Raw genomic sequence first — 16,574 nt, forward strand, 5'->3', positions numbered from 1 at the left:
GCTGCACTCACTTCGTCGCTGTTCCACCGGTTTGACACAATGGGCCGCAACCTCTTGACGCACACGACCTCACGCATATCCTCATATGATGGGTCACTGGGCACCATGTTATAATATGGCAGCTGGTACTCTTCGACTATCCCTGCAGGCAGAGGGAGACACGTTGGGCACACAGACAGGAGCTGGGCCACAGCAGCCTGCTCAGCAGCCCACACTGAGCCACGGGCCTGCAGAGTCCCACCCAAGGAACACAGGCAGGGTCTGCAGGCTTCACTTTTCACAGCGAGTGTATGTTGTTCCTCATGAATGCTCACCGCTTCCTCTCCTCCCCTCAGGCCCACCCAAAGCATGTGATTTAAAACTAAGGGCATCCACCTATGCTACACCATGCCCTGGTAAATGGTGCTGTTCGGCAGCATGGCTGTCCTCCAAATGAACATGTTTCCTGCTCTGACTTGGCTCTACCCTGCAGACAAGAGCCAGCCGTACACCGTGCTTCCCACAAAGGCCTGCTCCAGGCTCGAGTCTGCGAGCTTGAAGGGAAATGGTGTCCCACGTGGACATACAGTGCAGACGTGTGCTGCTCTGACATGGTGTGGACATGCCTGACACCTGCCCTCCCTTCGCCAGGCGTGTGGAGCGGCCAGCTTCCAGTGAGCTCCCTGGAGGACAGCACGTGGCGCGTCAGCACAGCTCATGGTGCAGCAGCCCGGGGGCCTCACGGGCCTTCTCTGATCTCTGCCCCAGCCCTGTGCCCTGTGCCCTGTGCTGTTGCTGGTGAACTCCCAGCAGGGCACATGGACCAGTGTGTAGCTCTGAGGACCTCTGACATCTGAACTCCACACCAGCAGCTGCAGAAGATGGGTAAATGAACACAGCCAGAACACACTATTCCAGCACCTACCTCCTGTGACACAACGGCGCGCCATTTCCCAAATGATGAGGCCGAAGCTGTAGATGTCGGCCATGATGTAAGGCTGGAAGTGGTTCTTGTTCAGGCTCTCGTCCAGCACCTCGGGAGCCATGTAGCGTTTGGTGCCTACCCTGGTATTTAAGGGGACGTCAACTTCATTCGTATCACTGCAACAAAAGACAAAGTCCAGATTGACAACAAAATCACATCTCGTGCTTGTCACGTAAGTTTCTCCCGCTTCCTGTGACAGCCGAGAAGCACTCTGAAGTGGCCGTGGCGAGTGGGTGTGTTTCTTCCCTGCTGACCCCTGCTTTGTGCAGCGACAACAGGCAGTGGACAGGAATCCTACGGATTCATCACAAACTATTTGTACGGCTGTACTGCATTTTATGGCTAACACATAGTGACACCTGTAACATTTTAATAGGAGACATACAGTGCAGGCCACTGTGGTGCCCAACAGTTGCATCATGGAAACCTCTGCACCTGTTAGAAACCATGAGGAAGATCTACAGGAACATCCTTCCTGGAAGGACATGTGATAGAAAGCAGAAAATCAAAAACTATACACACTAGACTATGATTACTGTAAAAAAAAAAAAAACCCTCCCAAACCCCAACTACGTACATCTATAATTAAATAATGAGTCTTTACACATTTTTTTCAGAATTCCAATGTCCTCAAGACAAACAGGTAAATACCTCGTGGAGGTTACACGAATTTCAACATGGCTGGGCAAAGTACCACACACCTGTTGAATTTGACAGCGAGGCCCAGGTCAGCAATACAACAGCTCCCATTTTTCTTGATGAGGATGTTTTTGCTCTTCAGGTCACGATGGGCAATGGCAGGCTTTCCTTGGGTGCCATAAATCTCTGTGTGCAGGTGGCACAGGCCGCAGGCAGCCGAGTAAGCCAACTTGAGCAGCGCTCTGGTGTCCAGGGTAGCACACTTCAGGAAGTCGTAGAGGGAGCCATTCTCGTGGTAGTCGGTGATCAGGTAGAGCTGAGTCCAGGAGCCTGTACCTTTAATGTCCGCTGCTATGAAACCTGTCCAGTTAACCAATTTTCAACGTTAGTTGTCGTCAGAGACGGCTGGGAAGAGAGTGGCTGCGTATCTGGAGTACCGAGGGTGAGTGACTAAGGTACCAGGTACAAAAATGCAGTCTGTCTAACAAAAACTCCCGGATACGTGACCACATCCTTGTATCTTTCTATCTGTCCGTGCAGAGCAGTAAGTTTACAAATCCCAATGAGCATCAAAGAATAAATCCACATGAAACACTAATCTGGGGAACGTTACCAATCTACTATGGTTCCTAGCAGAAAGAACTCTTAGTTCCAAATCAAAAAGTGGATTCTATCATAAAGGCAAAACTGCTAACCAGAGGGAGTGCCTATGTATGCTGCCCCATTTCCCCCTTATCTGCCCTCCCCTACTGGTAACTGGCCGAGCCACACTGCCTCCTGAGGGAGGCTGGGGAGTGTGGCACTAGGCCGACTGGCCTCTCCCCGTGGATTCAGGTCCCTAGGAACCGGCAGAAGTGACACTTGCTCTGAGAAATTGGACCTCTGCAAAAGCCACGGAGTTAAGTTGCAATCATCCAGGATTAGAGTGAGGCCTCGTCTGGACTGGGCCTGCTCAGGTGCGAATGCAGAGCCAGGTTGCCAGGGAGCAGGCCAAGGCAGCAGATACAGCGTCGGCAGCTGTCTGGGGTTACGCACCAGCAGACTGCTGGCAACTGCTAGGAGCCCACAAGAGGCTACAAAGGATCACCCTGTGGGACCTGCAGAGAGCGCACAGCCCTGCTGAGACTCTGGTTTTAAGCAAGTTGGTGGCAGCTGGTTAACAGCCTCCCCAGGGTCTGTTACATGCTTGCTGGACACTCTCCAAATGAAAGGTGGTATCTCCTGTCAAACACAGGGGAGCAGCATCAGCCTGGGCAGGCCACAGATCGACCATGCTTGCTCACCCTGCCGTGTGCACGGGGTAGGAGGACACATACTCAACACAGAACATGCAGGGAGGGCTGCTGAGCTGACCTGGGTAGAGGCTATGTAGGAATGACCTGTCTTCCACTGCTATATAAACCAGAGCACGAAGTCACCGTTCCCTCCCACTCAGCACTGCCCCGGGCCTCGTCAGTCGGGCAGTGCATCTGGTGACTAGCACGCAGGACTGTGCTGCATGCAGGCTGTGCCTCAGCCACGGGTACGCAGCTAGATTCACCGTGCTCCTGCTTCTCCCAGCACCCTGCCAACCTGGCCGGAGCACGGGGTGTACGCACCGAGTATGTTCTCATGGCGCATCAGCACTGTTTGGTAGATTTCTGTTTCTCGGAACCAGCTGGCTTCTTCCGTGGTGAAAAACACCTTGACTGCTACTTTCTCTCCACGCCATTTACCCATCCACACCTCTCCGTACCGGCCCTTACCAACTTGCCGCACCATCTGAATCTGTTTGGCAATGGTTCGTTGAACCTTCACAAAAAGAAGAGAGAGGTTTTCAGCCCTCCACGAGGAGACTAACACAGGGGTCTGATGGCCCACCCCATCGAAAAGCACAGCGTAGCCCAGCGATCCACTATCCTGTTGGAGTGGTAACATGCCCCAGTGACTGGATGGCACGAGTGTGCTGCTTGCTGCTGAAGCTGCCATGTTACAGTAACCCTCCTGCTCACAGCCAGGGCAGCCCTGGGGCTTGCACTGCAGGCTTGCCCTTCCTGTTCCTTCTGGGGACTCTGTGATGGGGGGATAGCACCACGCAAACTGTGTCACACATATGAAGAACATCACCCAGCTCTAGCCGAGCAAGTCCAGCAGAGCCACGATTGTGACAGGTGATAAATGCTTGGCTGCTTCAAAGCTGCTAAGTACTAGAATGGTATGTAGCTTACGCAATCAAATCTAAACCAAAGTTACGTCTATACAGTCCTATGTGACGTGGCCCAGTCCCATCATCTGCTAAGGTCACCCGCTGGGAGTCCTCCTGTTTGCCTTGTTCCACCTGCTGCACATCCCTCAGGGCCACTCCTGCTTTGGGCCTATCTCATGTGTCCAGCGCTCCGCGACCGCTTTGCTCCCACTTACGCCCACAAACACGCTCTGGCTGGGCCTTATGATCCTGATTTTCACATGTATCTGCTTGAATTCCATCCCCTGCTCATAGAACACGAGTATTTGTTTGGGACAACACCTCAAGTATAATCAGCAGTATAATCAGTATTTGTTAAATGAGGGATGTACACTGATTGTCACCTTTCATTTTCAGAAGTGTCTGTGATCAGCAAAGAACACCAAGTTTCAGGGTAGAAAGGAACCTAAAATATTGACTGCATTTTATCCCAACCTAAACTGACGTATCTATGCATCATTCAATACAGAATCCCGCAGCTTTTAAAGTCAGGTTAATTGAGGCATCCTTTTCATATACTAAAATGTATCCTTTCTGAAGACAGCTCAGTGAGGTTTTGACAAGTAGACTCCACATTGTTATTAAGATGTAGAACAGCACTTGTCCTCAGCCCCGGTCTCTCTGATATTCTTCCTGCCCCATTCCCATTTCACTTCTTCCAGAATCATGTGAACAGGGTTGGCACAGTAGCCTAGTGGCTGAAGTCCTTGCCTTAAACGTGCTGGGATCCCATATGGGCACCAGTTCTAATCCCAGCAGCCCCACTTCCCATCCAGCTCCCTGCTTGTGGCCTGGGAAAGTAGCGGAGGATGGCCCAAAGCCTTGAGACCCTGCTCCCATGTGGGAGACCTGGAAGAGGCTCTGGGCTCCTGGCTTCAGATTAGCTCAGCTCTGGCTATTGCAGCTACTTGCGGAGTGAATCAGTGGATAGAAGATCTTGCTGTCTCTCTTCTCTGCACATCTGACTTTCCAATAAAAAATAAATAAATCTTTTTTTTTTAAATCATGTAAACAGAAGCCCACAATGCTGAGCTTTCTGGGTGTGGCTACTCTGCTCAGTGCGAGGGGCCCCAGAAAGTCCCTGTGATTTGGCAGGTGGCGGCAGCCGGCTCCTCTTTACCAATGAAGCATGTTCTCCTGTCTAACCATACACTTCACTAGTTTGTGCGCCAACTGGTAACGCTGGGGTTGTTTCCCATTCATGAGACCATTTCAAAAAGTTTGTGGAAAAAGAGTTACAAGGTAAGTTTATTAGGCTGCAAAAAATTTTAACATTCGTGTGCAACGTTTTTGTAATAAACATTTTCCATGGACCTTCTGAACACATCCGTGTACACACACTTGAATTTTTCTGCACTACAACAGGTCCTCTAACTCTGCCTCCACAAACTTTCTGGCTCTGTGTCTGGCTGCTGATGTGACACTGAGAGCACGAGAGCTGCTCCCGGCAGCTCCTGGAGGGGGCTGTCAGGTGTGGAAGTGGGGAGCCTGCTCCGAGCAGGATGTGCACACTGTCACTCCTGAGGCTCAGCAAGGCAGCAGCTCACACCAAAACGCGAGCAAACTGCTCGCACTTCAAGCAGAAACTTCCCTGTGTTAACTTCCATCTCCCGACCCCTCCCCGAAGCAGCTGCACACCTGCTCAGAGGAAACCCCGGGAGCCACCACTCGGCTCCTGCAGGCCTCGGGACCATCTCTAAGGATTCTTAACCTTCCTTTATTCATTTCGTATTTCTCCCTTCCACTATTCAATCTTGCATCACTGTATACTTCTTTCCAAATAAGGAGGAAAGTGTGGCTGACATTTTCCTACACTCTGAGTTAATGAAATTGCCCACAGACCCCCGACTGCCAAATTCTGTCAACACCCCCCGCCCCCTGCTTACACGGAACCTTAACTCACCAACAAAGGCAGGCCAGATCCACTGCCGGAACTCTGTGACTGGTCAATCAGGTCCTTCAATGACTCGCCCACTGGAATAAAGGCTTCATCCTGTTCCAAGTCACGGTTATAGCGCCGCCTGCTGGAGATGCTCTTACAGTAATGTCTTAAAAAAAAGCAGAAAAAGGTGTTAGATTCTAAAACTACAGAATCCTCTCTACACCATCCTTCCTATAGACAGAATCCTATCCAAATGAGCCTTACTAAATAGCAATATGTCCTGTTACGGCAGAATTTACACAGTGGATTTCTGTCTATCAAGTTAAAATGGCAGACATTATGACTGACAAGTGAAAAAAGCACAATGTGGAGTGTTTTTCTAGCTGTAAACATTTTTTGAAATTTAAAATATCTCAGGGGCCCGGTGCAATACCATAGTGGTTAAAGTCCTCGCCTTGCATGCTGGGATCCCATACGGTTGCCAATTCTAATCCCAGCAGCCCCACTTCCCATCCAGCTCCCTGCTTGAGGCCTGGGAAAGCAGTCCAGGATGGCCCAAAGCCTTGGGACCCTGCACCCGCGTGGGAGATCCGGAAGAAGCTCCAGGCTCCTGCCTTTGGACTCGCTCAGCTCCAGCCGTTGAGGCCACCTGGGGAGTAAATCAGTGGAAAGAAGATCTTTCTCTCTGTCTCTCCCTCATCTCTGTACATCTGACTTTCCAATAAAATTAATTTTAAAAAATTTAAAATATTTTCACATATACCTCAAAAGACCAGAAAGGAATACAGTTTTGGAATATTCACTTTCACACACATGGATGTTAAGCATCTTCAGCACCGTCTTATGTGATTTCATACTATATTTTTCTGTAAACAAGACATCTAATTCCATTTTGGAAAATGGGAAATGATTTTGTAAAAAAAGAGCTCACAATATTGTCTTAATTCACTCTGATATTTTTAAAGGCCTTTAAATGATAAACTATTTCAGACACACAGGAAGATAAAGACTCATACTCCTGACACTCTAGTGCAGACCATTTAAGTTTAATGCACATTCATATTTATATGTATCTATCTGTTTTTGAGAAAGAGAGAGGGAGGGACAAGCCCTGAGTAGGGAAGCTCCCATCTTCTGGTCTATGTCCCCAGGTGCCTGCAATGGCTCCTGCTTGGGACGGAGCCGAGAGCTGGGCACTCAATCCAGCTTCCCACGTGGATGGCAGGCAGCCACATGGCACCATCCCTCAGCTTGCCAAGGTCTACATCAGCAAGAGGATGGGCACCAAAGCCAGGCACTCGACTGTGCGACACTGCACGTTAACCACTAGGCCAACACTCACCCCTGATTTTTAACTGGAGTACAATAGTTGTGCATTTACAGGGTACAGTATGATCATTTTCTTGGACTTGCTTCATGCTTTCTGAAGCTTTAAGAGGTTAAGTACTACTGCTACATTTTACAAATTAAACCATGGCCAGGCTATCCCTCACGGCTGCAGGTCAGACACTTGCCAATGCGGTGAAGCTGGGCGTGGGCTGGGCGTGCCATCATCATTCCATCAAGGCAGTGGCGTAGAAGTTATCCTGACAGCTTTCGTTATTTCCAGAAGTATGTCAGTGCATGTGGTGCCATGATATAGAGTATTTCACAGACAGCATCATCACAGTATTTTCCAAAGTGGAGTAATCTATACTTTCCCCCAAGGACAGTGCTACCAGCCCCACTGTCCCATGAGCCAGCAGGCGCTAACCCTGCGTAGCTTCTGGCCTCTGGCCAGCTGACGAGCCTCCCTTCACTGTGCTTTTCCCCCAGTCGCTGCTGAGCCTCGCTACTTTCCCCCTCAGTTCAGTTTTTTAAAAATTTTATTAACAAACTATTTGTGTCTTTAGCATGTTATACAACTGAAGCATTTTTAACTCTTTTTGTTTTAAAATGTATTCTTTATTTTTACTTGAAAAGGGTACTTTACAGAGACTTAGAAAGATCTTCCATCCACTGGTTCACTACCCAAAATGGCTGCAATGGTTGAAATGGTTGAAACCAAACTGATCCAAAGCGAGGCGTTTTCTTCTGGGCCGTCCTCTGACTTTCCCCAGGCCATAAGCAGGCAGCTGGACCAGAAGTGGAACAGAAAGGACACAAACCGATACCCATATGGGATGATGGTGTTTGCAGGTGGAGGCTTAGCTTGTTGAGCCACTGCACCAGCCCCAGTTTTATCCTTTTATAATTATTTTTTAAATTATTTATTTTGGCTAGGCTGGCGCAGTAGCCCAGCGGCTAAAGTCCTCACCTTGCCAGGATCCCATAAGGGCGCTGGTTTGAATCCCAGCAGCCCTGCTTCCCATCCAGCTCCTGCTTGTGGCCTGGGAAAGAAGTCAAGGACGGTCCAAAGCCTTGGTACCCTGCACCTACATGGGAGATCCAGAGGTGGCTCCAGGCTCCCAGAAGAGGCTCCAAGATTGCCACAGCTCCAGCTGTTGTGGCCATTTTGGGAGTGAATCAATGGATGGACGATATCTCTCTCTCCTCCTCTCTGTATATCTGACTTTCCAATAAAAATAAATATGTCTTAAAAGAAAGAACGTATTTCTTTGAGAGGCCAGCACTGAGGTATATCGAGGCTAACCCTCTACCTAGCGCACTGGCACTTCGTATGGGTGCTGGTTCATGCCCTGGCTGTTCCTCTTTCAGTGTACTCCCTATCAGTGGCCTGGGAAAGTGGTGAAGGATGGCCCAGGTTGGTTCTCTGCACCGACCTGGGAGATCCAGCGGAACGCTCATGGCATTGGACGGGCCCAGCTCTGGCTATTGCAGCCATTTTGGAAGTGAACCAGCAAATGAAAGATCTTTTTCTCTCTGTTAATTCTCCCTTTGAAGTAAAGATGAATACTTATTTTTTTCTCAAAATTTAATAAATCTTGGGCTCAGCGTGTTAGCCTAATGGCTAAAGCCCTCGTCTTGAATGCACAGGGAACCCATATGGGGCACTGGTTCTAACCCTGGCAGCCCCACTTCCCATCCAGCTCCCTGCTTGTGGTCTGGAAAAGCAGTCAAAGACAGCCCAGAGCCTTGGGACCCTGCACCCACGTGGGAGACCTAGAAGAGGCTCCAGGCTCCTGGCTTCGGATCAGCTTAGCTCTAGCCGTTGCAGCCATTTAGAGTGAATCAGTGGATGGAAGATCTTCCTCTCTGTTTATCTGACTTTCCAATAAAAATAAATAAATCTAAAAAAATTAATAAATACTAAAAAAAAAATCATTTTTGAAAGGGAGAGGGCCTGGCATGCCATCCAGGTTTCCCATGTGGGTACAGAGGCCCAAGACCTTGGCCCTCCACCACTGCTTTCCCAGGCACGGGAGGGAACTGGATCGGAGTGGAGCAGCTGGGCTCCAGCATCCCAGCGGTGGCCTAACCCTATGTGCCACAGTGCCACCCTGTCCTTTTCCTATTTCAGGGTACTCCACTTTTGATGGGCATTACAGCCACCCTGCAGTGTGCCAGCCAGGGCTCTGTCCTACAGTGTGACTGTAGGGACAGGCAGGACAGTCAGCCCATCTTCATTTTGATATGTGCTTCTGTGCCTTTAGAAAACCCTCCGTCTCAAGGTTCTAAATTTCTGAGTTGTTTTTTTTTCCCAGTTAACTCTTTTATAACATAAACTGGAAACCAGTGAAAAACCAAATCACACTCACTTGTATGTGGACAGCTGGATCCACTTAATCACATAATCACATTTGTAATTTAGTTTTTACACGGGCAATTACCTGAAGTATTTTAGATTCAAAGGCACAAAAGGACACAGTGTGAAACCTCTTGCTGCTATCTCCATCCGCACTGTGAGTGTGCTTCTCAGGTGAGCTCCTGGCGCCATCTGTGCATCTTCCCATACAAATACACAAGCTACTGCTCACCTCCCCAACGCCTGCCAGCCACGGGTGGGATAAGCTCCCGGCCACCCTTGCCCCAGTGAGGTGTAGGCTGGCTCTGCTTCGACTACACCCAAGTCTGAAATGGGAACAGCTTCTGGCACGGCTATAGTATAATTACCAGGAGCTAAATCTGGTATTTGGAAGAACACTCTGCTGGCTTGCACCCAGACAGAAGCAGTGACGCTCCCTCCAGCGTCACAGGAAAGGGACCATTTTCCCTTTGTCTTCATCTGCACCCTTGTGTTACAACACTTCTAGAAGCTGGTTTTTAACGTCATCAGAATTTAGAGTTTTGTATTTTATATTTATAGAACTTGGTTCCACAACCACCTCTGTCAGGGAGCTCTTTGTGGCTCAGTGGCAACACACACCCTCTGGGTCCTCTCTCCTCATTCTGCCCTTCTCAGAACTCAGAGCTGCAGCCTTCTGAAGCTAACAAGACAGGTGACTGCTCACCACCAGACTCCATGGCATCTTTCCTTTTCCAGTCTTGGGCTTTTCGAACTGATCTCACACCGTGGAGGAATATTAATCCACCACTTAGTAGCCCTGCACCTCCCAACTAGTCACACAACGCCCTTGGGGCTCCAGCGGCCACATCAAAGCACCTTCAGCCCTGGCTGCTCCACTTCTGACCCAGGTTCCTGTCAACGCACCTGGCAAAGCAGCAGCACATGACCCAAGTACATGGGAGACCAGGACTGAGTTTCAAACTCTTGGCCCAACCTGGTTATTTGGAGTGAATCAGCAGATGGAAGAGGTTTTTGAGGTTTTTCTTTTTTCCTTCTTCTCTTTTTGTCACCCTGCCTTTCAAACATATATCTTTTTTTTTTTTTAAAGTAAGTTCTTCAGGCAGAAGAAATATAGTATAAGACAAAACTTGGTGCTAAAGCCTAGAATTAAGTAAACTACTTGCAAAGCGCTGAAAATAACAGAAATACACCCACGTACACACATGATATTCTTTCTTGGTTTTAGTAATTCTAAATGCTGACTGGCAGCTACTGATTTGGGTGTACAATAAGTGCTTCTTTCTTATTAAATGAAAGACTAATTTTTGTATCACTCATTTTATAGTTAACTATCATGGGATTAGAAAAAAAGTACCCAATATGCCAGAGAGGTTAATGGACCCATGATTAAGCCAGAAGTGGGCTTTGGAAAATTGTCGTCCATTTATTTGAGAGGCTGAGAGAACAAACAACTAAGCAAGACAGAGCTCTCCCGTAGATGGGGGCCTGGCACCCTGGTCTCCCACTTGATGGCAGAGATGTGACTGCATAAACGATCGCCTGTTAACTCCCCAGGTACGTGTCAGAAACAAGCGGACCTGGAGACAGTCCTGAATGTCCACATGGGATGCAAGGGTCCCAGCCTGGTGTCTCAACCACCAGGCTAAATATCAGCCGCAAGTGGGCTTTCTATCTGGCAAGTTATCAGTGACACTGTTTCTGAGGCAGGTGTTCTGGCCAAGGTGTGGCTGATAAATAGCAATATTTACTGAGTACCAAGCACACGCCAAGCATGAAGGACACACTGATCTACAGTGTTCATCCTTAGTAACTCAAGGGGAAGTGGCAACTGGAACTGCTGGCAAGCTAATCATCAAGATTACTAGGCCAGTAATCTCACCATGTTCAATGGCAAAGGCAGATGTTAAGCGAACAACCACGGTCACTAAATGCAGACTTGAAATATGGAAAGTAGAGGATGAAAGAGTAGTGTTACTGAAGGTGCATGACCAGTGTCAGTCTAAGGGCTGGAGAATTTACAGAAGCAGATGAAGAATTCCAGGCCAGAGAAGACAAGGAGCTGTGAAACAGTGGAGAAAGGACACCCTCCCTAGAACGGAGAGGTATGCTCAGCGAGCAGGTACGCTCGAGTTCTGGAGCAGTCAGTGCTCAGGAATGTGAATGATTCAAGAGAGCACTTGCAAATCTATTTAGATCCGAGCAAAAGTAACCAGTAAAAAGTGCAGCTGCGAGCCCAGCATGAACTCAGGCTCTGCTGTTGCTTGGGTGGCAGCCAGGCTACCTGCAGAGGCTGGGCCCACCTGGGAGAGCCGCTTGCCAGGACTGGCTTCCGAGGCTGAGAGGTTGTAGGCTTCCTGTTGGCAGGAGCTGCTAGTCCTTGTGTGTGAGCCTCTGCAGGGCTGATGGTGGGTCCTCCCAGCCTGAGACATCTGTTTTCTCTTCCTACAAATATCTGTGTCTGTTCTAGGGTACAGTTATTTGGAAACATGGGTCCCTGGGTTCTTTTGGGGACGGGATCAAGCCATGTGTAGTGTGATGTTCACTCTCCCGCTCACTGAGGCAAGGCCCTTCTGTGAACTATGCAGGCTTTAAGTGTCCGCCGGGAGGAGGCAGACAGCATTCCCAACCTGCTGTGAGCTTCCACACACTTTTCTGCAGTCTCTGCAAGGGTTCTTTCTCCAACCTTGGCAATTTCCACACATGCCTGTGCTCGGCAGTGTCCAGCTGAGCCCTGGATGGGAATCGTTCAGCGAGGTTCTCTTCTCTAGCACTCCATCCTTGTAAGCTAGACAGCTGGGTTGTCTCTCACACTCAAGACCACCCCCATGTGTCCTGCGGCCAGAAACTACTTCCGGCAGTAAAGGGGGCAGCCCTAAGGCTCATTTCATTTGCTTCGTGGCACCCAGAGATCAGGGTATTCTACTGTTACCCTGACTGTCATCTGACAGTGGATTATAGTTTTATTGTAGGATAATCTTCCTGGCCATTGCCCAAGGTCCTAATGGCAGATCTCATTCCATCTGCTGTCAGAGCACACACCTGCTGACCGTGCTGCAGCGGGCAGCAGAGGGAGGTTCCCATCACCAATGTGCAAATCTTCACTTTCCCTTCTTGTTTTCACCTTTGTGGAATCTAAAATATGCTACCAGGAAATATGTCATTACGCTTTTAGCCTTTGGTTAAGGAGGCAGGCAGGCAGTCATAGGACTAGCCAGGGTGGTGGGCAGAGCCCCCATCGATGGGGTTAGCAACCCAAATAGCCCATAGTGAGCCTCACTTCGTGATATTTTGCTGTCTAGCCCCATTGCCACAAGACGCTACCTGCTGTCTTTTTGGAGAGGCTCATTAATACGACACTCACTAGAGGTCTTTACTGTCTTCCTGTTACCTCTCACTTCACTTCCAGAGTTAACCCCAGCTGCCAGCCCCCAAGCGTCTGGGCAGTGGGCAGCAAGAACAGATAGCTTCTGAGCTTTCTCCGTTTAGAGTCTAGGACTCACATATGTTTGGGTGGAGTAAATCACTGACTAGTCATCCACTTGCTTCACGGGCTTGAAACTTTCATTTTATCTCCTGTAGTCTTTGTATCAGCCAAATAAGTTTATAAAAACTCTAAATTGTTGTTTCAGGGACAGTAACATAATTTCAAAAATCTCTTGTCAAACATGAAGCCTTATCAGTACATGACAAGTGAGAAAAGCTAATTTATGCTTTGGATATTATGAATGTTCAGTATGCTTTCAGTTTTCAATTAAACACTAAGTGTAGGAGCCTGTGCAGCGGCATAGCAGGCTAATTCTCCACTGTGCAGCTGCACCCCACATGAGCACTGGTCCATGCTGTGGCTGCTCCACTTGATCCAGCTCCCAGCCTGTGGCCCAGGCAGAGAGTGGAGAATGGCCCAAGGCTTTCGGATCCTGCGCCTGCATGGGAGACCTGGAGGAAGCTTCTAGCTCCTGGCTTTGGATCAGCTCAGCTCTGGCCATTGTGGCCATTTGGGGAGTGAACCAGGAGATGGAAGATTTCTGTCAACTCCTCTTTCTTTCATGTAAAATAAATCTTATTGTGAGACTCAAACCCTGAGATTATTTTAAAAAATATTTCATTGTTTTTTTCCCCTAGTACTTCAATGATTACATTTGTAAAATATACAGCTCTAATCAGGTTAAAATTTCCTTTAGTGTAGACAACAGGTTAAACCTCATCTTTTTCACGCAGCTGCCTAGTTCCAAATCCACTTACTAAATAATCCGCCTTTTCATGTATGATCTGAAGTGTGACCTCTATCATGCTAAATTTCTGTATGCACTCAGGTCTGTTTCTGGGTTTCGGAACCTGTCCCACAGATCCCTGTATTATCCAGGCATGACAACAGCTCATTATCAAGATTTCTAGTGGGAGGGACTGTCTTGCATTTTTTTTCTGGGTAGCTGTCTTCTGGAATCAGGGCCAAGTGCAATTAGTTCTGAAGCTGAAATTAATAAAGAATGAGGGAATGGTTGGTTTCTTGGAACAGGCTGTACAAATTGACCTATTTTTATTAGTGAGAAGGCCACTGTCCTGTAAAGAAAATTCTAAGTATTCATGAATACATGGAGGACACACTTGTGTCCAATTAATTCGTGGTGAAGCTCTCTTTTCCCTTTAAGGAAACAATAATCTACTTGAATGAAAGGATATCTACCCAGAGAGTACAAGGCGGTGGCTGCTGAGTTGGACGCAGCAGCCAGCAATGTCTGCCCTTGGCTTTGAAAATAACACTTCACAACATACTGTGCATCAAAGGAAGAACGCTCTTACTTGTAACAAAAGCAGCTGAAGAAGATGATCATAGCAACTATACAGACAGCCATGGACACAAGCACAACCAGCCATCGAACGCTGCCATCGAAGAACGGACCTGTCAACAGAAGGAAACACATTACCTCTCCAGCCTGTCCTCTTAGGCCAGGGGCATCACCTGAGTGTTCATTTCAGGGCCTGTGCTGACATACCTACAACAGCAGGGGGCAGTGTAGGCTGTAGATACTGGTTACACAGGTGGGTGCGGCAGCATTCTATTGTCCTGCGCAGCTGGGCCTTGGGTGAATCCTAGAGGAAGAGTAATGGCAAGATTGGAAATGGCAGAAAAAGTTAACAATGAATTTTTCAGTACTCATAAAAATGTAATTACTAAATCAATAAGCAAAAAATACTTGCCAACTTTACATGTAAAAATAGTATCCTGCTAAAATAGTGCTGTGAAGACTGTAAAATGGTTTGTTTTTGTCTATTTGAAAGACAGAGGGATACTGAGACAGAGAATATTTCATCCTCTGGCTCACTCTGCTAATGCCCCGGCAGCAGGAGTCAGGACGCATTTGGGCCCACACGGCAGGGCCCTAAGCACTGCCCCCAGGACGCAGCAGCAGGAAGCTGGATCAGAAGCAGGAGCAGGGTGTGAACTGGCACTCAGACACGGATGCAAGCTCCTCAAGCAGCGGCTTCATTTGCAGAGCTGCAACACCTATCCTGAACAGCTTTCCTTAAGAACACATATTTTGTGGATGGTGAGTGTCCCTGCCACTGCGCAAGCCTTGCTATATCCTATTAATGAGTTACAACTCAGAGTCGGTAGAAGCTTATTTATTCTAAGATCATGAGATCTTTTCCTTAAAAACATGAATATTAAAATGCATCACAATCATCACCCAGCATCCTGAGTGTGACCTCCCAGGGGCACCGAGACTGGGCTGAGACTCAGGATCCCACGAACAAGTTGAGGCAGTCCAAAGCCAGAGGGAGCTGCAGCTGCCACAAAGGACCACTGTGCTCACACCCGTGGCACCCACGGTGAGGCGGACACAGAAGCAGTGCTGCTGGGAGCTGGAGCCCACCGGCCAGAGACGCGCCCCGCAGAGCCAGAAACCACAGGCACAGAGCGCAGCTACCAGGTGTGGGGTCTATGTGAATGACAGCGCAGCATCTGATACGTTGAAGGCTAACATTTCAGCAGTGCCTGGCAGAGCTGCCATCCTGGGCCACAATTCTAAGAAAAAGACACTATATTTTTCAATATAAAAGCAGCAAGAATATAAGCAGAAGTTCCCAGGCTGTCCTTCCTCACACCAGGTGGTTAGAAAGGGAAAGATTCGGAATAATCAGGTGTTACTTTGAAGAGCTGAACATAAGACCTGTGACTGCAGAACTTATCTGGGAAGATCCCAAGGGAATTTGGAAATTTCCAAATAAAAAGTTTTACATTCTTAAAAATTAATCTATTTTTATTGGAAAGGCTTATATACTGAGAGAAGGAGATACAGAAAGATCCTCCATCAGCTGGTTCACCCTCCAAATTACTGCAAGAATTGCAGCTGAGGGCCTGGCACGGTAGCCTAGTAGCTTAAGTCCTCGCCTTGCACATGCTGAGATTCCCATATGGGCGCCAGTTCTAATCCTGGCTGCTCGGCTTCCCATCCAGCTCCCTGCTTGTGACCTGGGAAAGCAGTAGAGGGAGGCCCAAAGCCTTGGGACCCTGCACCTGTGTGAGAGACCCAGAAGAGGTTCTGGGCTCCTGGCTTCAGATTAGCTCAGCTTCAGTTGTTACAGCCGCGTGAAAAGTAAATCAATAGACAGAAGATATTCCTCAAAAAATAAAATAAATATTTAAAAAGAATGAAAAAAAGAATTGGAGCTGGGCCAATCCGAAGCCAGGAGCCAGGAGTACCTTCTGAGTTTCCCGCGCGGGTGCAGGGTCTCAAGGCTCTGGGTCGTCCTTGATTGCTTTCACAGACCAAAAGCTGGGAGCTGGATGGGGAGTAGACTAGCCAGGACACAAACCGGCACCCATATAGGATCTCAGTGTATGCAAGACAATGACTTTAGCCACTAGGCTTTTACATTTTAACTGAAAATTTTTTTAAAAAAAAACTTGTTTACTTTAAAATCACTTTGATGAGAAAGAGAAAACAGAGATATATATTAAGGATAATCTGAAGAATCTGAAATAATTCCAAATCCAGGAAAGACACACACAGTGTAGGCGTCCTCACCGGCTAAGGGTAAGGAAGAGAGCTAAACATCCGACACTATCCAGGGAGCCCAGGAAAGGCAGCGCTGCGATGACCAGTGAGCAGTCGGCCTAAGACCAAGCAGCGCAGGGAGTGCAGACAGAGCCGCACAAGTGGCTGGCTCCTGT

The 16,574-nt window shown here is 48.3% G+C and overlaps 1 protein-coding gene across 1 annotated transcript in view; it reads right to left on the reverse strand.

The window, feature by feature from the left end:
* The window catches only part of BMPR1A (bone morphogenetic protein receptor type 1A), a 63,396-nt gene that overhangs the window by 3,474 nt on the left and 43,348 nt on the right, over window positions 1-16,574 (reverse strand). The window contains exons 5-11 of the mRNA XM_040970413.1: window positions 14,392-14,488; window positions 14,198-14,297; window positions 5,731-5,875; window positions 3,202-3,394; window positions 1,666-1,963; window positions 905-1,080; window positions 12-142 (exon numbers count right to left, since the gene is read on the reverse strand). Of these exons, the coding sequence (XP_040826347.1) occupies window positions 12-142; window positions 905-1,080; window positions 1,666-1,963; window positions 3,202-3,394; window positions 5,731-5,875; window positions 14,198-14,297; window positions 14,392-14,488 (1,140 nt within the window). The remainder of the gene's footprint in view (window positions 1-11; window positions 143-904; window positions 1,081-1,665; window positions 1,964-3,201; window positions 3,395-5,730; window positions 5,876-14,197; window positions 14,298-14,391; window positions 14,489-16,574) is intronic.

The sequence above is a fragment of the Ochotona curzoniae genome, unplaced genomic scaffold (genome assembly GCF_017591425.1).
Source record: "Ochotona curzoniae isolate NIBS_2020 unplaced genomic scaffold, NIBS_Ocur_1.0 scaffold_4763, whole genome shotgun sequence".
In the NCBI taxonomy this organism is placed as follows: Eukaryota; Metazoa; Chordata; class Mammalia; order Lagomorpha; family Ochotonidae; genus Ochotona; species Ochotona curzoniae.